The 23,444-nt window shown below is 45.1% G+C and overlaps 1 protein-coding gene across 1 annotated transcript in view; it reads right to left on the bottom strand.

Moving 5' to 3' along the window:
* The window catches only part of LOC119388189 (mediator of RNA polymerase II transcription subunit 12-like protein), a 125,523-nt gene that overhangs the window by 99,489 nt on the left and 2,590 nt on the right, over positions 1–23,444 (bottom strand). The window contains exons 7-14 of the mRNA XM_049413857.1: positions 21,805–22,052; positions 20,538–20,648; positions 15,420–15,574; positions 13,994–14,114; positions 13,728–13,874; positions 9,043–9,172; positions 8,062–8,420; positions 4,730–4,853 (exon numbers count right to left, since the gene is read on the bottom strand). Of these exons, the coding sequence (XP_049269814.1) occupies positions 4,730–4,853; positions 8,062–8,420; positions 9,043–9,172; positions 13,728–13,874; positions 13,994–14,114; positions 15,420–15,574; positions 20,538–20,648; positions 21,805–22,052 (1,395 nt within the window). The remainder of the gene's footprint in view (positions 1–4,729; positions 4,854–8,061; positions 8,421–9,042; positions 9,173–13,727; positions 13,875–13,993; positions 14,115–15,419; positions 15,575–20,537; positions 20,649–21,804; positions 22,053–23,444) is intronic.

Genomic DNA, 23,444 nt, shown 5'->3' with positions numbered 1-23,444 from the left:
TGCATCAAATCATGTACATAAATACAATTCGGCCTTTACATTACCTCATTCTTGATAAGAAAACTATGAAACACCACCCCACCAGCACTTCATCAATCTAGCGAAAAGAAACACTTTCATGTTGCTATCTCATAAGAATATGCTAAGGAATCCTCTCCAACTTTTTTTTCTGCAATTTCACTTCAAAATATACGAGAAATATTCGAGAAGTATTTTATTCGATTCGCACTCACACTTCAATATTCGAATTCGCTTCACAGTACCCAAAAATTTGCTATTCGCACAGCTCTAGTAATTACACTTATTTTATGTAATTATGTGATTACCATGTGCAAATAGAGAGAGATACACAATTCACTCTTCTTCTTTGGCCGCCGGGTTTGCACGACATCGATGGCCTCTCTCCCACCACTGCTCTCGCTGTCCCTCCTCATAGATACACTGCCCTTCAGGCATACAGATCAAGTGTGGCCTTCCTATAGCAACAGCGGACTGAAATGGTATCCAAAATTCCCCTTGGTTGCCTTGCCTTGTCAGGCGCACACTATGTCACGCACCATGCCATACATTCACAGAGACTGTTTTAGACACAGGTGGCCATTAACCCGAACTCTGCCGCATGTGGCAATATGCGTTTGCTTTTGTTGTTGGCTCTTTTACTCTCACTTTTTAGGGGAGAGTTTTTCCCACTTGGATGCCATAAAATTCCAGATCCTAACCATAGACAGCTTTCCTGCAAAAAAAAAAAAAATGCCCCTTAGGTAGTTACATTTACCGATTATGCAATGACCAACCAAAGATGCCCTTCGCTTCATGATACTACAGTCGCCGACCGATAAATTGGACACCGATAATTCGGACATGCTCGGTAATTCGGACAGTCGCGCAGCACCACTGATGGTCCCATAGAAGTAATGTGTAAAGGCGACCAATATTTCGGACAGCTGCCAGATCTACATTCGATAATCCGGACCCCGTTTGAGACTATCGCGCATGCCGAATCGCCAGCCATTGTCTCCTCCGGCACCCGTACCATACAAAGTATAGCCTCAGAGATCAAAACGAAAGCTAATTGCTGATCTATGAGGCTTTATTTCGATCGCTACTTTATGCCTCAGAGATTTGTAATTGGAAATGCCAATCTTGGAGGCACTGGTCAACTGTGGGAAATCGTATCAACATCGCGAACATCCTACATTCCGGTTCCTGTATCCCCGCGCTCCCGCGCTGCGCTGCTATTGCTGCTATCGCCGCCATTCTGTCGAATGTGTCTGCGGTAAAGCGTTTTGCGCGCGTTCACTTTTATTTTGAGACTTGCTTTATTTTACTCTCTGCTGTCTCAAAACATCTAAGTTAAATGGCGCCAACGGTGGCCCCACAGCCAGCGCCGACGACAACGAGACACGGCAGATACAGTCAACTGCCGTTTTTTCGGACGGCTGATTTTCCGGACATTGCTCGAAAATTCGGACGCTTTCGCGGCACCGTCACCAGCCCCATAGATGTCAATAAACAAAAACATCCGAAATTTTGGACGCTAAAACTCTTCGGCATCCGATTTTTCGGACTTTCTGCCCAAATTGCAGGTCCGAAAGGCAATAATTAAAGCCCCCACCTCTGCCGTGTCTATCATCTCGTAGGTTCGAACCAGCGCCTTCGCGAGTCGACCTGTTTGCGACAGTAGCAGAGTCCGAAAGTCAGCTTTGTCGCAATGCCGAAGTGTTATGTGGTGAAGCAGGCCAGAAATTCAAAGAGGCCGCTATCACGGCGCCGTGCAGCGATGTCTTTACGGATAAGCAGTGGAAATGCACGGAGGCGTGATGGTGGCAGGTGGCAAACACGCCAGTACTCAATCGCTGACAAGCCTTACGATAAGCATCTTCAGTCAACTGCTCGGTAGTGCATGTGGCCTGGTGCAGTTGCATGCGTAGTGCACGCATTTAATAGGCGAGAACCCAAACGCGCCGCGCCGCCATTCATGCTGCCTCTTTGTGCGACCGCTAAGTGCGCCACACACACCCATTGCCTTCACGAACGAAACGAGCTCGTCATCGTACAGCGATCACATCACATTGGTGGAGATACAGGCGGACTTGGTTGCACGTAAGCGGAAGTGCGTGCAGTAACACATTGACAACTTTTTTCGGCCACCGGCACCCTGAAGTGTCAATAAAAGCATTTTTTTTTCTAACACATTCATTTTTTCGGACATTCGATAATTCAGACTTATTTACATTCCCCGTGGAGTCCGAATTATCGGTCGTCGACTGTATGTATATATATATATATATATATATATATATATATATATATATATATATATATATATTCGAGGAAAGGTGTTGCCGGATCCGGGAGTAATAGCAGAAGCAAGGTGTTGACGCACAAGTGAAAAGAAGCTTTATTTGACGTTTCGGCCGTGGGCCCGGCCTTCGTGGGCCCTGACGAAGGCCGGGCCCACGGCCGAAACGTCAAATAAAGCTTCTTTTCACTTGTGCATCAACACCTTGCTTCTGCTATACATATATATATATATATATACAGTGGAACCTCGTTAATGCGTACCTGCCGGGAACGCCGCGTAACTACGCACTAAACGGTAGTACGCATTAACCACAAAGTAAAGATTTGCATCTCCTCGCGTACGCCATCGCCGCCAGCAAAGAAATAAATACAGTGCCACAGCAAATATTGCCTAAAGTACCCATTGCAAAGCCTTTTCTTTCTTTTTGCCGAAGTGGAGAAAAGATTCTGGTACTCTCGCACAACCGTCCGATAGTGCCGATAGCGCGCGGTGGCGACGCCAAGCAGCATTTCGGAACTATTACAGGGTCCGGTATACGCAGTGACCAACATAGCGACAGAACGGACAGTGTCGGCTTTCCGCGATATATGTGCGTGCGTCTGTACCGCGATCTGCTCATAAACGAAAACTGACGCAGTTCCATTGAAACGCGGTACGGCTGCGTGGAGCCGATCGTCTCCTGGCTAGTTGCGTGCAGCGCGTCGCCTTCTCGGCTCAGGCCGTCACTGCCGGGCCGCTTGCTGTACCGCACGCGCGCATTTGTCGTGGGAGTGTTCTTCGTAGCCACTTCACTCCAGACTGTGCACAGATGCGGCGAGTAACTTGTTCGGTTAACGCGGCGATGACGAAATTCCTGCAAGCGATGCGCACTCCGCGACGCTGTAGCGGTCCTGGCAGCGAACGGCAGCGCGTTTGGGTGGTCGCCAAATAAAAGCGTGCAGTATGGTTGCAACAGCGCTATGCTTGCTGTACCGTACGTGTGCGTTTAACGTGATAGCGTCAATGCAAAGGTTTCTCGTCGCCCGCGACCAGCAACGCTCAACTCCGCAACAGCGAGCTGCTTTCTTTTCTACAAAGCGGCGCGCGCTTGAACACGGCCCCGCGCAACGAGGCGGCAGCGATCGGCGGCCCAGCGCGTTCAGGTTGTCGCCTATTAAAAGCGTGCAGTAGGCTTAAAGTGGTGCTGCGCTGCACGCGTGCCCGAGCAGATATCTGAAGATACTTATTGTGATAAGGTTCTCGGCGATAAGTCATGCTGGCGCGTTCGTCGGTGGCCGTCACCTTCGTTCTTTCCCGCTTACCCGCAAAAGCATCGCCGCAATCGCGCGGAAGTCGGAATCAGTGATCGACCGATACGCACTTCTCGAAAAGACGGAAAACCTTTGGCGGCACATTGTGGCGTCGGGAAGTTCAGCGGCGCAGTAAAATTTTATGGCACAAAACGTTATCACGGTACGCAGGGTACGCACTAACCGGTAGGCGTAGGGCGAAGTACTACGGCTTAAGCGGTCAGCGAATGCATTGGGCTCTATGGGACTCGGTCGGGGATTCGTCGCAACTACGTTTTAACCGTTAGTACGCTTAAAGCGGGTACGTATTAACGAGGTTTGACTGTATATATATATATATATATATAGCTCACACTGTCCCTTTATGCAGCTTTTTATAGAGGAAGCTTACGCAAGTAAAAGCTAAATTATTTTATTCTTCCGTTTTTAATCTGACTCTTGTTGTAGGCCTAAAGGAACATTCCGGCTGATTGGTTTAGGTTTGTGAAGCAATTTGTGGGAAGAGGTTAGCTGTTTGTCGAGAAAATGAAGAGCAACGTTTTCTTCTTCAGGATTTAAACCCTAACCACAGCACTGGCACACGCTCACCCTTTAATCTTGTACTAGTAGACCACACGGTCAATTGGGGTCGTGTGCAGAGGCAGGACAAAGAGCCTCATGTGAAGCAGAGTTAAGAGTGCATTTGCAATTAGCCAGGAACTACCCTAAAGTTCTACAAAGTTCGAGTGCGTACTTACGGGAGGAAGTGGCTGTGCATAAATGGAGAAAATGGCTGTGCGTATCACACCCAGATCGTTTACATAAATCAATACACTATCTTTTTATTATTCTCATTATTATTTACATGATGTGAAGAGACTGACTGGCACCTGCAATTTTATTTATTTTTTCTTTTCAGAACTGCCACTATTGCATTTACCAGCTCTAGCGATCTGTATACATTAGAAAAAGGCTAAAAGAGATCATCTAAGTGTCATCTTGAACATTCTCTGAATGAAAATTCGAAACAATTGATAGGTGGAACATACGATGCTGTTACCCTGAGCTTTTATCAAGAAGATGTATCATACATAAAAAAAAAAACTTACTACAAGTAAGGTTAAAAAGCAGACAACGTAAGATGCAAGGTGCATACCAAGGACAGGGGCTTCCATGTCAAGGAAATTGACGAGCAGGCTCTGGAATATGGGTAAACCGGTGGGTGCCATCCCAGAGTCCTGAGAATCCTTTTCGTCCACCAGGTCGGCGTCATTGTACTTCTGAAAAGGTGAATCTCAGTTACTTAGAAACCAGCACCAACATATATATTTAATGCAAGCAAAAGGCTAAATCAGTGCTTGTCTTATAAAGTACGCACTGTCTTCTGTTTTATAGAAAGCAAATACAGAAGTGTACAACAAAAGTAATTCCCAAGAAAGCTCTTTTAGCTCTATTTGATAGCCACAAGAGCTGTTAGCAGCACTGTATTATGGTATTATGAAACCAAATACACCAGCACTTTTAAGAAGTGCAAAGATCAAATTCTCTGGCAATTATGTTCTTTTTTTCTCTCTCTCTCTGAAGATACCAGGTACACAGCTCATAAGAGGGGGATAATAAGGACAGAAATATGCAGATCATGTATCCAATTTTTTATGTCACACAATGCCTATCACATCATTTGACATTTTAATATTACCACCAGCAGGGTAGAATAATCTTCCAGTGACATACATCACAAGCACATGGCTGCTTCTACAAAGGGAAGAGGTCAAGCTGGGATTTTGATGTTGAAGTCAATGCAAGGCTGGGATGTTGCTCATGAATGTTCAACATAACATAACTTTTGTTCACATGGGTTAACAACGTCCATTCATGTTCTATTGCATAACATTCTCACTCCAGGTGATTGTGATATGCTTATTTACATTGTAACTTTCTCAGTTTATGACAAAATCATGCTCCAACAAGGCAGATGAAATGTTCGATATTTTAAAAAATACATGTTGTACTACAAAAGTCCCTGCATATTTGAAATCAGCACACAAATATACATAATCTCAGCAAGTTTCATCAAAATCAATTGCGAATTTTAAAAACTTTTTAAAAGGCATTGTCCCCCCTTAAACTTAGGATAGCACTACCTATGTCTATGCTTTCTAATGGCAATCAAACCATAATTAATGCCCCTAAAGTCTTGATGTCAAAGATATAAACAGTTAACAAGTCCAAAACTGCATGCCCTCACAGCATAGGACAACAGGTGTTTGGGTGCATGTGTCACCAATGAGAACGACCCATTCAGTGGTATGAAGACTAAAAATGGGTTCAAAAAGTGCACATCCATAGTGCTGGAGACAATGGAGACAGAGAGAGAAAGAGTTGCACTGCTACCCCCCCCCCTCATCACTTTGTGCTTGGCTACTGCTCAAACTTTTGGAACAGACTTCATATAATGTATACTTAACCTTCATGGCACACAGCCCATCAGGCCAGTGATGCCACAAAGGCACTAGTATACTGCTATGAAGAAGAACGGACATTTGGGTAAGTTGGAATTGATTATGCATTTTGAAATTGGCAGCGCAAAAACGAGGACACAAGAAGAAGTACTACACACCACACAGCGCCATCTCACAACTTTATTGGAAAGAACGCACACTATATTAAATTTAACCTTTGACGGTCAAATTTTTTCGCGAAATGCACTCCAAAAATGTGTAATTTTTTTATTGCTGAATTAAATTCTTCGGATGATCCTATTTAAGAAAAAAACTGTCTCAAATTTTTTTGTGTGACCGTAAAGTGACAAAAAATCATTTTCGTTGTTACATACACATGGTTTATTCGTGAGTAACATCAAGCAAAATCCTAAAAAAAACACTTATTCGATTTTTTTGCATTGTATTAAACATAGCTCACAGACATGCAAAAATACAGTTGGGAAATAGTCCACATCAGAAGAATCACCGTTCGACTCACTAGCAGCAGAGCAACCAGTGTGCACTTCCACAGTGTAAGCAAACTGCGTGAGTGAGCGCACGGAAGAAAACTGCATGATTGTGCACCCGTCCGGAAAGCAAAACAAATGAAAAAGCTATAATAATCCTTTGTCTTATCGCCAACGAGACAGAGTTAGGTTTTCCGAGCCCCCAAAACAGGAAACGCAACCACAGCGGCATCATTTGTGTAATTTAGCGCCGCACGGAAACAGATGTAATCGTGCCCCGGGGAGCAATAATAGAGAGAGTAACAAGCAGTCACCCTTTGAGAGATTAGAAACCAGACAGCCATCAGCTCTGCGGGCGCGAGAAGCGATAACCACCTGAAGGACGAAACCAAAACCAGCCACACCACACACGCTCGGATGCGCAAGGGAAAGCCACTGCGCCGCTTTGGAAAGAAAAAAAAAACAACGGAGAGACATCGGCACATGAAAAAAATTCCACGTATTCCCGAAGTGTGGCAGCACATGCCAAGCAAGAGAAACGATCGAAAGAAGTGCATGTTATAAACATACAGGCATGTAGTACATATACGGCGAAAACCTCAAAGGGTTAAACCATGACCAAGTACCATGTGCTCTTACATCATTGATAGCCCAAAACATGTGCTCCTGCAAAGATTACAAAAGATTACAAAATGTTAAAATGTTGGTCACATTTACTCTTATACTATGTAATGAAACAATTCAGGAAAGAAATTTCATTGTCATGCAGTGCTATTGAGGGCATGCTTACACATAGATTGCCTTTTTTTTTCATGTAGTAAGCCTCAGCAATTTCTCTAGTAGCCTGGTTGTTACGCTTGAAAATACAGATGGTGTCACGAAAGTCAGGGTTGCATCCGTGTTGGGAACAGTGTCGAGCAACGTGCGAGTACTCGTTGCCTTCCAATGAGCGCTTGTGTTCCCACAACCTTACATTCGGCAACCCTGACTTTCGTGACACCATCTGTATTTTCTAGCATAACAACCAGGCTACTAGAGAAATTGCTGAGGCTTACTACATGAAAAAAAAGGCAATCTATGTGTAAGCATGTCCTCAATGGCACTGCATGACAATGAAATTTCTTTCCTGAATTGTTTCATTACATAGTATAAGAGTAAATTTGATCAACATTTTAATATTTTGTAATCTTTTGTAATCTTTGCAGGAGCACATGTTTTGGGCTATCAATGATGTAAGAGCACGTGGTACTTAGTGATGGTTTAAAATAGTGTGCGTTCTTTCCAATAAAGTTAGTCTTGACACGATGATGTGTGGTTGTAGTACTTCTTCTTGTGTCCTCGTTTTCACGCTACCCATTTCAGAACGCATAACTGCTATGCCCTTTCTTTTCCAAGAGGAAAAGTACAGGCAGAACCAACAAGAGGGCTCAATCAAGCATATGGCCCGGGTACCTATGGCCCAAGTATCAGCCACAGCCAACTACGACCAACTCTCCCACCACCCCCGAGTGTGAGCAAAAGCAGCAGAGAGCACGCACCTCTATGTTAAGCTCATTCTGACGCTTCTCAAGCAGGCGTGCAACGACAAGGGCCCTGTGCTCGCCACTGCGCTTGGTTGTGACGGCCCACTCGCACAAAAGTCGCACAATGGGCTCGTCCTGCGAAGGAGGTGTTGACAGCTGTGGCCCCAACACCTCTGCATTGCCCCCAGCCCCTCCTGTCACCACCCCATGGCCAGGACTTGCACCAGGTGTAGAGGCCGCGGGTTGGGGCTGGTCACCACTTTTGGCAAACACTTTGGAGTAGAGCGTGTCCAGGGAGTTGGTGGCATCCACTCGGTCAAAGCTATGCCTGTCCAAGGCATCTAGGACTCCCAGCACCCGTGTAATGGTTGTGCCTGCATCATTAAATATGTGATATATGTCTGAGAACACTGCGAACCAAAGATGTGGCCAATATATCTTTACTTACGGGAGCACATGATGCTGAAATAAAGTGTGGTGCCTTACAATTAACCAATCGATCGATCAACCAAGCAAGCAAACTTCTGGCTTTGGTGTCCGAAAGATACAATGCTGGGTGTTTCAAGAAATTTGTTCGAAAATCCTCAAAATTAGGAAACTGCAATGTTGAATAGGGGCTATCCTATCCAATCCTTCAATGAAACAAGACCATAGAGCTCTATGTCTAGAGACCATTTGTCCACAGCACTAAAATATACTTGCGCCACGCTGCCAGACCACAATAATCAATAAATAAGTGCTCAGTAGAACAGACGCTGAAATAGACATGGATGCACAAAGACGGTGGCGAAATGTGCTGTTCGTACCCATCTACAATTTTCTTTAGCTGATCTTAGATAGCTGCTGAGTTTTTGGAGCGTGTAGGTGGAAGCATAGATCAAGTGACCAAGGAAGCAGCCTGCATGCTGTCTTCTCAGGATACATTATAGCCAAAGGAATCAGCACAGAAAAACAGTCCAGGTACAGTGTGCAGTGGACAATGCGACAAACACTCACCTGCGGCCATTTGCTGCCACTTGTCGCAGGACCAGTGCATCTCGGCTGCCCGCCCCCGCTGAATCACCTGCTGCTCCACTCGGCGCAGCTCTTGCCGCACTTGCTGTTGATCTGCAACCTTGAAGGGAGACTAAAGAGAAATGCTCACATCAATTTATGTAGCAATTAAATACTCCTTTTAAAGTATATATTAGTTATTTTGCATGCTGCTGATTACTTGAAAATTAATGTATCATAAACGTATATGTACACTTTAAATCCAAAAGTATTTTTTAGAGCTGTGCGAATAGCAAAATTTTGGGTGCGAAGCGAATTCGAATATTGAAGTGTGAGTGCAAATCGAATAGAATATTTTTCGAATATTTCTCGAATACTTCTAGAATATTTTTCGAATACTTCGAAGCGAAATTGCAGAAAAAAAAAGTTGGAGAGATTCTTATGAGATAGCAACATGAAAGTATTTCTTTTCGCTATGTTGATGAAGTACTGGCGGGGTGGTGTTTCATAGTTGTCTTATCAAGAATGAGGCAATGTAGAGGTTGAATTGTATTTATCTACATGATTTGGTGCAACCAAAGTGTTGCCAACAACACTTTACACGTGATAGGCAAAGATGCCATTTCCTCAGCCTCTCCTCCTCTTTCAACTTCTGTGGAAGACAACTGATGTGGCGGACAAGGATCTGCTCCCTTCAAGTCCGGAGTTCCAAATCTGCCTTGTAGACGTCGATATATAAGAACATCTGAAATTCTGGATGCTAAAAAGCTTCGGCTTCCAATTTTTCGGACTTCCTGCCCAAATTTCAGGTCCAAAACAGCATTAATTGAGCCCCCACCTCTGCCATATCTTTCATCTCCATGTTGGAACCAGCGTTTTCTTGAGTTAATACATTTGCGACCGTAGCGGAGCTTGAAAGGTAGCTTTGCCGCAATATATATGGGGGTGTGATGAGGTGAAGCATATTGAAAATCTAGGGACCACTTCCAAACGGACGTTGACTGTCTTTTGGCTAAGTTCGACCGTAACGGACCTTGAAAGGCAGCTTTGCCGCAATACAATGGTGTGATGAGGTGAAGCATATTGAAACTCTAGGGACCATTTCCAACTGGACTTTGTCTCTTGGCTAAGTTCGACCGTAACGGAGCTTGAAAGGCAGCTTTGCCGCAATACAAGAGTGTAATGAGGTGAAGAATATTAAAAAACTGAAGGGGTCACTTTTAATCGGACGTTGACTGTATTTGTTTTTGGGAAGTTCGAATAGTAAAATTCCCGTGCGAATCGAATCGAATAGCAAACCCTATTCGAAAAATATTCGAAATTTCGAATATTCGCACACCCCTAGTCACTATTTTTTTACCTTCACTGACTTTTTATAAAATAAAGATGGTATGAGCTCAGTGAATGTGACATTTTCACTTAAAAGTTGCAAGACAATACAAGATTAACACGTTTAACACAAGTTTGTTAATTGCCTTTTTATTAAATTTTGGAGCTGTCTATATTAGGAATTCTTTTTTTTAGCTGCTCACAGTTACTCGCCATACCACTCTGTTGGTGTTCAGTAATAAAACCGACTTACAAGACTTTTGTTGAAGCAGTGCACTTTTGTTGAACCAGTGCATAGTGGAGACTGAAATTTGGGACGACATACCGAATCTTGCTTGATTCTTCAGACGTGCATGCATGTAACGTCGCAGATTAAATAAACACGGTCACAGTGAACAAGGGTGCCATGATGCAGGTTGTCACCTCACTTTCATGGTATTTTGAAAACAAGCTCTTTTGCTTTTGTGGTGGCCATGTAACATGTTTCGACATTGAGTGTTTTTCAAACTGAGTGGAGAGCAGTGTCATACTAGTCTGGGCAATATCCAAGCCTTTGATGTCAAGTTGCGGCGGTGGAACATGCATAACAGTTTCAATTAAAACGATTACCCCTGCTCGTTGGACCCACATTTATATATTTCAGCTTCCTGAGTGCCGCACAGCCACCATGATGAGGACTTTGTCGGCACCGCATCAAACCACAGATGCAGTTGCTGACTTTCTGGCTCAAACATGTTTTTTTTTCTTTAACTTTTTTTTTGTTCTGCTCTACTATTTGGTCATTTTCGCGGCACCTTCTGTTGGCGACTATACTTTGCATTAAAGGCCATGTTTCAATATAACGAAATAAATTGCAAATTTTACCAACTTCAGGTTTAACAGTATATACAGCACCTGAAAATTTAAAGTATTTCTAATTTAATGTATTTCTGAAGAACCCAGAGCTCCTGCGAATGGTATTTTAGGGTTGCACAAGCGGTCAGTATGAATCTAACCACATCTCATTTTCCCCCACTCAATCTGACTTGGAAGAAAAAATTGAATTGCATCTCAAATTTCACAAAGTCACCATACACTGAATTCACACCTTGGTAGTGTGAGCAACAAGACATGGCAGCGCCATGTAAGACTTATATACGACTTCCAGCCCATGGTAATTTGACAGGCAATTAATGCAAAAGAAAATGAAGGGCAAACCTTTTTTCTCTTTAATTTCACTAGAAACTTCACCTCTTGCATATCGCATCGACATCATGAGTATCAATCTATTCTTCGTGCACTGGCTACTGCTGCTATGTACAGTAAAAGCTCGTTAATTCGACACCCGTTAATTCGGAAATTCGGATAATTCGGACGGCTCTATTGGTCCCGGCCGAAGTGCATGTTAATCTATGGGACCAAACCTTCGTTAATTCGTCAGAATTGGGCTCCGCACCGCTTAATTCGGACAAATGTTGACGGCTGCCGCTACACAAAAGTGTGGTAAGGCAGCGCTGGCACCACTGGAGCGAAACCGAAACCTGAGTGACATCGCCATCGTCATCAACTAGTGGGGGCGATCGCAGCGTCACCGAACGTCACCCTTGTGTTGTGTCGGCACCGTCTCTTCTTTCGGAGTTCTCTTTTTTTCCCCGTTGTGACCGTGTTTACATGTGAGGCCCGAGCATGCAGCAGTAGCTGACGATGGCATCGGCGAGGTGTCAGCCGAGTCCACCGACGATGACTGCCCGACCTTCGATGCTGTCCTTCCCTCAGATATGACCCTTCAGGACTACATCGCGATTGATGATTGTGTCGCCACGACTGGTCTCCAGCCGGATCAAGAAATTATTAATGATGTCGCGAACTCATCGCACCTCACGGGAAGTCTCGGAGGCTCTTTTGATATTAGAGGACGTTTGCCTGAGCACTTCCGACAGTTTGCGTGCTGTTGGCCATTTGGAAGAGTTAAGAAAAATTGTAATGTCAGCCGGAATCTGCGCGAAAACGCAGACGACCATTACAAAATACTTCAGCAAATAAAGGTATGCTTCTCCAACTTGATTTTATTGTTGTTCTTCCTGTTCATTCGTTAATTCGTCATTCGGTTAATTCGGACATTTTTTCCGGTCCCGTGAAATCCGAATTAACGAGCTTTTACTGTATATATTTTTGAAACTCTCTCAGGCTTAGTCAGACTTTGAAACAAAATGTAGTTCATTTTTGCTGATGGGCGATTAAATACTGAAGCCATTGTAGTGTAAAGAAGCCCGAACCGAGGACAAGACACCACAAGCACTGATGGTGTGTTGTCCTCTCTTCTTGGTCTGTATTTCTTTGCACTAAAATGGCTTCGATTTGTATCAACCTACTCACCCAAGATGAAGTTTTACCAAGTTACAACCAACTACGTCTGAGTAGATACATTGAAACCCCGTAACACCATAGCAAACTGGTACAGAAAAATCAAAGCAGTATCACCGGCTGTCTTTTGTTTTTTAGTCTTTTTGGGCTACCACACATTTTTACATGGTGAGACTGGCTTTCTCAGAATTGCAGAACCATATTTTCCTAAAAAGCTCAACCTATATCTTTCTGTAAAAAGACTGAAAGTTGGGCTAGTTGATTGCACTTCATATTAGAAGGGCAGCACACTCTCCTACAGTTTACCTTTAGTTACATGCACCTAGTTCTTTGTTGCCCTATGCTGCATTTTTTTTTATTCCCATTCTGTGGGTCTAACCAACTGTTGGTCAGCTGGGCTATTAGAGATACAGAATGAATACCAAAGAAAGGGTGCAGCATATTCCAAAGACTCAGCACCTTGCTAATAGTACATCATCATCATCGTCATCATCATTTTCAGCCTATTTTATGCCCACTGCAGCACGAAGGCCTCTCCCAATGATCTATATTTTACCCGACCTTGTTCGAGCTGGTTCCATTTTGTGCCTACGATCTTGCTGGTTTCGTCACTCCATCTAACTCCCTGCCGTCCCTGGTTATGCTTCCCATCTCTCGGCATCCATTCCATCACTCTAACTGATCATCAAGTATCTGTCCTTTGCATTACTTGACCTGCCCACATCCATCTTCCCTTCTTGATGTTAGCTAAAGTGTTGGCTACCTCTGTTTGTTCTCTAATCCACTCTGCTCTCTTCTTGTCTCTTAATGTTATGGCTATCGTTTCGAGTGATTGCACGAGGAGCTAAAGTCAACACCACCAGAGCAGACAAGTCTGCACCAACACAAGCAGCATGCTTCACCAGGCCTGCTGGTAGCCTCGTTTTACATCCCCTCAGCTGCAGGCATTTGCTCATAAACACTAAACACAAGAGCCACACAATCGGATGTCACGTCTGTATCAGACACCAACTTACCTGGACGCCAAGAGACTTTGGTGGCATCGGCAGACACGATGGCGGGCACGGAAGCAAGTCCAAGGGACTGCCATTCAGAATGGGATTCGCCTTGCCTTCACCAATGCTGTTCCACACAAGAGCAGTAGGGCACTTCAGTGTGATGTACTGAATAGAAATTGTAAAAAGAACACAAGATTACACATTTGTAATCGGCTGCAGAAATATTTACAGTACAAAATCCAACTAGTCTGTGAGTGAAAATGGGTAAAAGAAGCAGTGCTAACCTGCAGAACTACTGATAACTGAAGAACAATAGAACGGTGATGAGGACAGCTGAGGCATTCCGCAAAGCTTGCTGCCAGAGGACTGATGGAGGGAGGATTTGGCACTGGAGACACTGTGTTCCTGGAAACATTTAACATTATAATATTAAAATTTTTTCAGCAATGCTGGTTTACTTGTTCTACAGTCGAGCCCGACTATATCGAACCCGTTTATATCAAATTATCCCGTATATCGAACAATTTCTAAACACGGTAAATTTACATTGAGAATATATAGCAAAAGTTACTGTTACATCGAACGAAAATAGCAACGACAACCGATATATCAAACTCCATGTGCCTCAAAAGTGCCCCAGCAAGTTGGCTTTCCCTCGCGGTGGCGGGGAAAACTGCCGGCGCCACCCTAAAAAAGAGTGGTTTAAACCCGGTTGTGCACGGGCGAACACCCCCCTGCAAGAAATGATCCTGGCCCGCTCGCAGCGCTTACAGCCAATCAGAGGCCGTCGTGCTTTCTCCGAGGCGCGGAGGCGGTAGAAGTGAGCGCCATTTTTTCTTTCTTTATGCTTGTGTGCTTGCTGCTGCCTGTTTTCCTCAAGTCCTCGTTCAGCGTGGTCCGTGCTGGTGGTGTTGCCTGTTGGTGCTCTGTGAACTTTATAGGCGCGCTGTCGTCATGGCTTGTGTAAAGAGGCAGAATTTGCCGTTCGCCGCGAAACTCGAAATCGTAAATCGGGTCGAGCGCGGTGAAAAGAAGTCCGACGTCGCCACCGCGTACAAAAGACACCGCAGGTGTTTCCGCCGAAGTTTGGAGCGAGCTGGCAGAGTTCCCGGGAGCTATCGACGGATCAACATTCGACGAGTTCGTCAGAGCGGACGATGATGTCGCCATCATGGGTGAGCTACAAGATGAGGACTACGTTGCAGACGTCGTGCCGACCACGAGCCAAAGCAACAGCAATAAGGAAATAGACGATGGCCCATTGCCTACGTCCTCCGAAGTGATTAGTGCACTTGCGTTGGTCCGGCGCTATTGCGTGAATGTGGAAGGTTGCGGCCTCAGCTGCTCCGACTCATTGGACAACGTGGAGGCGTGTGTGCTGTCGCAGGCAGCGAAGTCGTTGACACAGAAGAAAATCCAGGACTATTTTGTTCCAAAGTAGGGCACGCAAGTAAGCCACCATATTAATAAAGTACTTTTCTTACTGTTATGTGCCTTTGTGTCAAAATCCTATAGCGGGCCTATATCGAATTATGCCATATATCGAACTAATAAACGTTTTTTGGCGAGTTCGATATACCCGGGTTCGACTGTATATGCATATCGTATATGATACACCAAGCAGTAAAAAATTTGAAGGAATAGACGTCCACATGAACATTTGTTGAAGTATGTGTAGTGGCATAACCGAGATAACCTCAATTTACTCACCCGCCATTCGTTGTGACTGAGTTGACAGTCGTCACTGGACTCTGGCTCCTCGAAGAGCTGACTGTGTAGTCAGCAACCAGCTGACTTAGCTTTTTGGAACAGTGATGAGCCAGCCGCCGTGACAGCAGCTCAGAGCGAGAGAACTCACCGACATACTGTAAATGGGAGAGGGAGGAAAGCAACGATGACACTGTTTAGGAATGTAGAACAAAAATTTCGACGATTATAATACTCCCTAGTGCAAAACATTAGTGCACCTGTATACGTTTTAATTTTGCGATACACTGGCTGGCGTAGACAATATGTCTCATGCAGCATGCTGCAAATGGAGCCAAGTGCAGTGCGACTGCTTCACTAATCTGGAAATCACAAGAGCCAGCCCGTGGGTGCGACTCACAGCAGCCGCAGATAACAGACCTCCTAGAAGACATGCACCAATCTGGCTCCGTCTCACAGTTTTGCGCAGCCCTCTGGTTTCCTCCTGTCCTTTTCAGCATCCTTTCTGTGTGCCACACTCGTAGTCTTGTGCGGCCTCTTGCTTTCCTTTTCACTCGTTCACCAACCTCTCTGCACTCCGTGTTCACATTCAACTTTCGCTACGTTAGTTCTATCCAATACTGCAGACGAAGCATGCCGGCACTCAACGCGGGAACAAGTGCCTAGGAGTTGCACTCTAAAAATCAGCTAAATAGACACCACTTGTTCTGCAATGGGTCTTTAGTACCGGTAAAATTATAAGTCCATAGTGAACCATCAGCCCAATTTTTATAAAATGCACATAAAAACAATGTAAAAAAAACAGGTACAAGAATTACAAAAAATTGCCGGGGTCCTTTGGTCCTTCCTAAAGACATCAAGGCAAAAGCCTTTTCACCTTCCTTGCCCCTTCATTGAACCCTTACTTGAATCTTCTTTTTCTTCTCCTCAGTCTACTATATTGATCACCCCCCCCCCCTAAAGGTTCCTACGCCTCACATGGTGTTCCACTGCCTCTGGAATCGGCCCACCTTTGGGTGCTGAAATCGGTAGACACAACCTTCATTTCAGACAAACTAGCGGAAAATAATGAATTTAATGCGTTTTTCACAAACCGTGAACTAGAGAAGGCAACGTCAGCCAATGGCCGTGGACTTAGTGTTTATGACGCAGTCATTTGGATGGCATCATTTGCCGAGATAAGAACAAGGGATTTCTAGCTGACTTTGAGAATTATTTGTAAATTCTAGGCTGCATGCTGCGCTATAATGTTTGGCTCACATTCTCAGGCGCCTCAACAACCGATTGGCAGCGTTTTCTGAGCATGCTCAAAAAGTGTTGCAGGGCCCCTTTAATATGAAATACTTAAAGGACCCCTGGCAGCGAAATTTTTGTTTGTGACATTTTGACTATAATTTGTAGCTTGGTGTCTGGTAATGCCGAAATTGAATCATAAATGCTCTAACATATCGTATAATTAATGCTAGCGTCGCTGATTGTGACCACTTTTAGCGTCCCTTCGAAACGCCCGCCTGAAATTGTAAGAAACTAGCACCCCACAACGGGGCAGCACCTAAGACTACGTACCCTCGAGCTTTGGTGACGTTCAGAGCGCAGTTTTCAAATAGGAGCCTTGCGCAGTAAAGAACGAAACAATGTGAGTGCTTTGGTATGAGTTAAAAAGAAAAGCATTCCTGGCGTAAGCAGCCAAAGCCACCTTGAGAGCAGCCCGACAGCAAAGTGAGAGAGGAGAGGAAGAATAGCCCTCGTCGGGTGCCAGTCGTGGTATTGTGTGTGCCCCACGAATCTTCTGCAACGTCGACAATACTCACTTTTCTTGTGGAACATCACACGGGGCCTTCATCTACGTCATACTAGCGGCGATGTCGCGAGGTGCTGCCAACTCAGATGAGCACTCACGCTTATTTAAAAACCAAATTAAACTGTCTTAAAGGATTATAATAGGGGCTTTTAGCCAGTACGTATACTTTTATACGTTACCGTGTTACCGGATACCGGATGGAATCTGTGCATGCGCAGGCCTTTATGGAACGTAGACTTGGTTTCATGGAACATAAACTACTCACCGGACATGTTTTACGTTTGCGGCCATAGCTCACGCATCCACGTGCGCTCATGGCCACTCACGATATCCGATTTTCGGAGACTCCAGCCTCCGAGTCAAACTAAGCCAACGTGCAAGCGCCAATTACGACCACGTTGTTTGATCCGGATTACCGAAACTAGAATGACCTAGAATATCGAAGCCGTAAACGTGAGATGCCTAAAGCCCCTGAAAGGGCGGATAGGTGGTGCCATCTAGCGGGGTCGAGATGTACCAGGTAAGCACAAAATTGTTCTTGTAGAAATGTGGTGCATTCTACTTCTCATGTAAATGACTTGCAGTGGCGTAATTATGAATGAATTGCCTTTTTAAACTGTTTTTCCCTCAAAAACACTACGTGATAACAAGCGTGTCCATGATTGTGGTTGTACGAAACGTCACAAGATGTCAGCACCATCGTTCAGTAACCCGGTATTCGTACACCCCTTTGCGTATACCGGGATGCCGTACATGCAATTTTGCCGCAGCAGTGATTGAATGCTACCTCAATTAAATATAGTTTGAATGCAGTTATTATCATCATTTAGTGGTTTACGCAAACGTAAAGGTATACGTTTACGCACGTATGTAAATGTTTACGTATGGGGAGCTAAAACTTTTCTAAAACATGCATTCCGGTAACACGGTAAATGCAATCCGGTATTCTGGTAACACGGTAACGTAAAAAAGTACCGTATTTACCCGCATAATTTGCGCCCTCGCATAATTTGCGCACCCCTAATAATTAGCCAGGTTTGCTAAAAAAAATATTTACTCGTATATTTTGCGCTCCCCGCCCCGCTCGAGCCAGCTCCTCGGCGCGCGCGCACGAGGAAACTTTGGACGGCCGCGCCCCGCGGCCCTCACCGAGCAGGCGAGCGCAGTCATACACAAGACAGGCTGCGAGTGCGAAGTCCCTTCTTCCGATTACTTCGTTCTATTCTCCGGAAACCGCCGAGACCGTACGAACCGTACCCGAACACCTAAATCTGTTCACCGGTTGTCGGAACTATTCGAGCGTTCTCCCGCCGTGAGAATGCATGCACGTGACACGGCACGGACTACTTTCTGCATCGGAGGCGTGCGAGGGCCAGTCGCGCCAACATTTTCCCGGGCTGACCCTCCTCCTCTGCGTCCACGCTGCGACACAGCCTTTGTTGATTTCGGAAGTTTAGGCGGTTTAGGTTTCGCGATCAGCCAGTTGCGTTTTCACTGTTCTCTTGCGCTGGGCTACAATAACTATTCGGCAAAATTCAAGCTAACTGTTATAGAATTTGCCTAAGGAAACGGGAACCGTGCCGCAGAAGAGTTCGCTTTTTAATACAAGACCGGGAGGGAGACCGTTCCGAGGACCGAAGCATGGAAAGTTCCCTGCCGTTGAAGAATACCTTTTCAAATATGTGCGAGAGCTTAGGCCCGCCGGTATCGCCGTGCCGTGGCACCTCGTTACTCCCAGCATTGTCGCGAAGAGCTTCAAGAAGACTCCTCAACGCACTCGACGGAACCAAGGACGACGCGCTTTGGAAAAGCGGTGACAGCGGCCGCGGCGATGATTCTCAGTCGGACTTCTCAACGAGTGATTCTGACTAGACCGTGCATGACCGAATCTGGCTGGTTAAAGTACGTGCTAATTCTGTTAAAAACCGTTCGTTTGCGCTATAATTTATTTTCTTATTTAATGTATTATATCGTGCGTGTTAGGACTATATACAGTAGAACCCCGCTGATACGTTTTTGAAGGGACCGTAGGAAATAAACGTAAGAGACGGGAAACGTAACAGCCGAAAAACAGGAAAAACGGCAAAATATTTAGTGGTACAGAATTTTATTTCAATTCTTACGAGCAGCACGAAAATTGGCGCGCTCAGCTGCGATCTAGTCGATGGATAGAAACGCGGAGCTTAGGACGGCCTCATCCACAGAAATGTAATCAACGTATGTGATTTTTTTAACACCAACAGCTGTAGGCATGAAAGAACTAAGCACACGCAATCACAACCGGCGCGGCGAGTCCGACCGCGAACCGCACGCATGACCGTGCGAGCTCCAACCAGCTCGAACTCCTCCCGCTCTCCGACAAATAACGATGATGATGAGTCTACGCCGACGCGATGGCAGAAGTGAATGCCAATCTCGAAGGCCTTGCTTTCGCAAGCAATTACGTCATACGCGCCATGTTTGTGCAATACAAATCTCAAAGGCTATGCTTTTGTCAATAGTAAATGCCAATCTCGAAGGCCTTGCTTTCGCGGGCAGTTACGTCATAGACGCCATCTTTGCAATTTGAATCTCGAAGGCCATGCTTTTGTTTGCATCAATTGAAAGATTCTGTTGCTTGCGCCTCTCATGCGGCTAATATTACGGTCAAACGAGGCCAAGCTGCGTGAAAATGCACCATGGCGCCTCTCTTTGGTAGTCACTCGGTCGGCTCCGAGCGCACTTCGCGACGTATCATACGGGAACGGTCCGACAGTTACGACGTAACAGCGGGGTTCCCAATACATTGTATCCTACGGGAGCTATGCCGGGACCGGCGGAAAACGACGTAACAGCCGGGAAAACGCAGCAGTGAGGAACGTAACAGCGGGGTTCTACTGTATTGTGCGTTATTTCAGAGGTGCTCGCGAAATCTCCGCGTAATTTGCGCACCCCCTTTTCGGAGCTCCAAATTCACGAAAAAAAGTGCGCAAATTATGCGAGTAAATACGGTATATCTACAAGCTAAGAGCCCCGAATGTTCTCCACTAATAATCAGCCAGAAGTGCCCGCGTATAGAGGACAATAAAACAACACAAACATCCCGACGTTTAAATCTTGGTGTCAGGGGCCCTAAACATTTTTTCAGTTATAAATTAATTCAGCTAGTAATTATTTATCAGTAATCAAGTGCCATCCACAAATGGAACTTCACTTCAGCTAGTCAAAGATCACACTATAGGCTTTGCATGAAGTCTTTATTACTTAGATTAGTATTTGAGGTACTGAGGTCAGTGTATCAAAAATGGTACTCTGGACATTGTGGAGAAGCTGCAACTGACCTGTAATGTGAGTGGCATGACAAGCTTCAAGATGGGGTCATCTGGAGTCTTGGTCTTCTCAACCAGCTCCAGAATCCAGCTGAGAAAGTCCTGATGGTCCAGTAGCCCTTCCTGCCACCCAAGAACAAAAAAAAAATGGATTAAAGGGAAAAATTATTTGGTGCAACATATGTAGAACTATAATCAGTTGGCTCAGATCAGAGTGGTAATTTTTGTGCTGATCTGTTATGCTACACGTTACATAAGTAGAGACAGGGCTATGTTCTCAGATGGTCCCTTCCAGAACGCACTCCTTACACTCAACAGTGCGGCATGCCACTGAGCATGCTCATACAATTCCCACAAATGGTGACTCTGCACCCCTCTTTGTCAACTCTTTAAAGTTCTACGACTACGTGGACCACATGGCTGCCATGCTTCATTTCGAGAAAGTCAGAACATGTATCAAAAGATTGATGGAAGTGTATTGAAATGCATCCGTATATTAAGACAGTGTACTCTAAAGGGCCACTGAGACCACTTGGTAAAGGACAACCCATGAAAGTCATCAAGAAACATCTACATTCTACGTAAATAGTCGAAAACAAGAGCTGCTTCAGTTCTTATGCACCAGTACGGGCGCGCGCAGGCGACCAGATAATGTAAAAAAATAGCATGCGTCAACGAAGGCACATCAACTGGCGACGCCTCAAAGTGTGGAGCAGCGGTCATTGAGTGAGAAAAAAAATGCAAATGGCCGGGCAAGCACATTCGCACATGCTCTCTTCGGTGGCATTTTTGAGCAGATGACACTGGCATTCACTTCAGCGGGCACATTAATATTTCTGTTGTGTCACTTTGGAACGTTGTTGTGTCACTTTGGAGTCTGCAACGTTGGAGGAAGAAACAAACGAGGCGAAATGCGCTCCGCATCCACGCTCCGTGTCTGTGGCCGAATGGAAGCAACGCACGTGACCGGTTGCCTTGACAACCAAAATGGCAGCAATTTCCCTGTAGCCCACCAGATTCCACTAGCGTGATGTGGCTCCACGGAAGCATGACATTATCTGGTCACCGCAAATAGCGGAATTTCAACTCCTAAATATTTTCTGCTCTACGTTATGCCTCCATAGCTATTGTGCTGGCCCCAATCATTGCCACAGTGTTAGTCCTTTTATTTACATACACAATTTCTCCCGATAATGTGATTCTTTCTATCCAGTTAATTGCTTTGTAATCGCCTCGTTTTTACATCGCGTAACACTGGACAGCACAGAGACATATTGACCTCGTAGAGGTGTGAGGCCAGGTTGGTGCAGTAGTGCCACTGCTTGGCTATGGTGGTATCAGGAGGAATGCTGGGAGCAGCAGGTGTAGCCACAGGGGGACCAGGACTTGCCCCACCTCCACCACCGGGGCCACCTGGTGTGGTTCCGCCCGCTCCTTGAGGAGGTGGCGGTGGGCCTGTAGGGTGGCTGTGTTCTACCAGCTTGTGCAGCAGCTCACGTAGAAACTTGCACAAAGACGCTGTCCACTCTGCAATAAGCAAAAGGACAAATCCTCATAAGATTGTGGGGGTGCTTGTACCCCCTGTAATGTCACTTTCACCTCATGGCACCCGTGTGTTGTAGTTAGTTTAAATGCCACTGAGTGAGAGTTGGAGCTGTGCTCGCATGGTGGTGTCAGTGGCGGTGCCTGGCGAGAGCAAGGTTACATGGGCGCATGAGGATGAGCACTCGCTCTTTTGGGGTCTGGCACGGCCGCGGGCAGTTGACTCTCGTGGGTATGATACAACGGCTCATTCCCACAGGCTCCTGTGGCGAGTTGAACCTAAGCGGCATTGTACAGTACACTGTGTGTCAGTATATTGTGTGTCAGTACATTGTGTGTTATGTTATTAGTGTGTGAGTCTACAGTTATGTTACTACAGTTATTTCGAAGATACGGCTGGCGAGCTCACCATTATGTAAAAGCTGTTATAAAATGTCCACGTGTTCATTGAGCAATCACATGTACTTTATTCGTTTGTTTCGAGAGCAGCTCTTACTAGACCCCATCGCATCTGCAGCAATATATATGTGTGGTGCAATGAAACAACCTTTCGTGCATACATGAGATAATGGCCTGTGCCAGTAAATTGATACATAGGCAGGATGAGCTGAATTTATCATTCACCAGTGTACTCACCTTCTGCTTAGTCTATATCTCTTTCGTTGCTTGATCCAGCTGACTGTGAGTAGAATGCTCTTCAATCATGGTCTCTTGTGCCTTTGATGCACAGCAGAACAACACATCTAGTAAACTAGCAGTTCCCATTCAAATGACAGAACTTCTTTCTGGCAGTAGAAACCAAAATTACCTAGGCTTTCATATCTATGTGACACCACAGTGAGCCTAAATGTATTAATAAATAAATTGCTACTCTCTGCGATATTGTGCCAATTGACTCAATGACTCAAGTCACATGAAAGATTGAAATTTTTCATGTGACTGCAGACTAAAATGAAATGAAGCCTGAAATGAAAAATTGAAACTGAAATTTTTCATATGAAAGGCACCATTTATGCATTTCATATGAAAAATTCCAAGTGTGTACCTCTTCACATTGCCTACTTCTACTTTTTATCTTAGATGGACAACAGTTTAATTTAAAGATGCTCTGCATGATACCACACAAACAGGAACTCTGTAAATGGGGACTAGCATACTTTGTTTTTTGCTTCGAACAAGGTCATATGAGGTCGAAAAAGTGCTTAATTAAACATTCATTCACATGCACTTGTACATCGTAAACATAATATATGTTTCCCAAAATAATCTATATTGAAAAGCTGGTGCTGCTAGGACGAGCAAATGCATTGTGTCCTTCAGACTACACTCTGAAGCAAGGTCATGCTAGAACACTTCAGTAACGCAAAAAGCATTCAA

Source organism: Rhipicephalus sanguineus, chromosome 3 (genome assembly GCF_013339695.2).
Source record: "Rhipicephalus sanguineus isolate Rsan-2018 chromosome 3, BIME_Rsan_1.4, whole genome shotgun sequence".
NCBI classification, from domain to species: Eukaryota; Metazoa; Arthropoda; class Arachnida; order Ixodida; family Ixodidae; genus Rhipicephalus; species Rhipicephalus sanguineus.
This window is presented reverse-complemented; position numbering and strand designations above follow the sequence as displayed.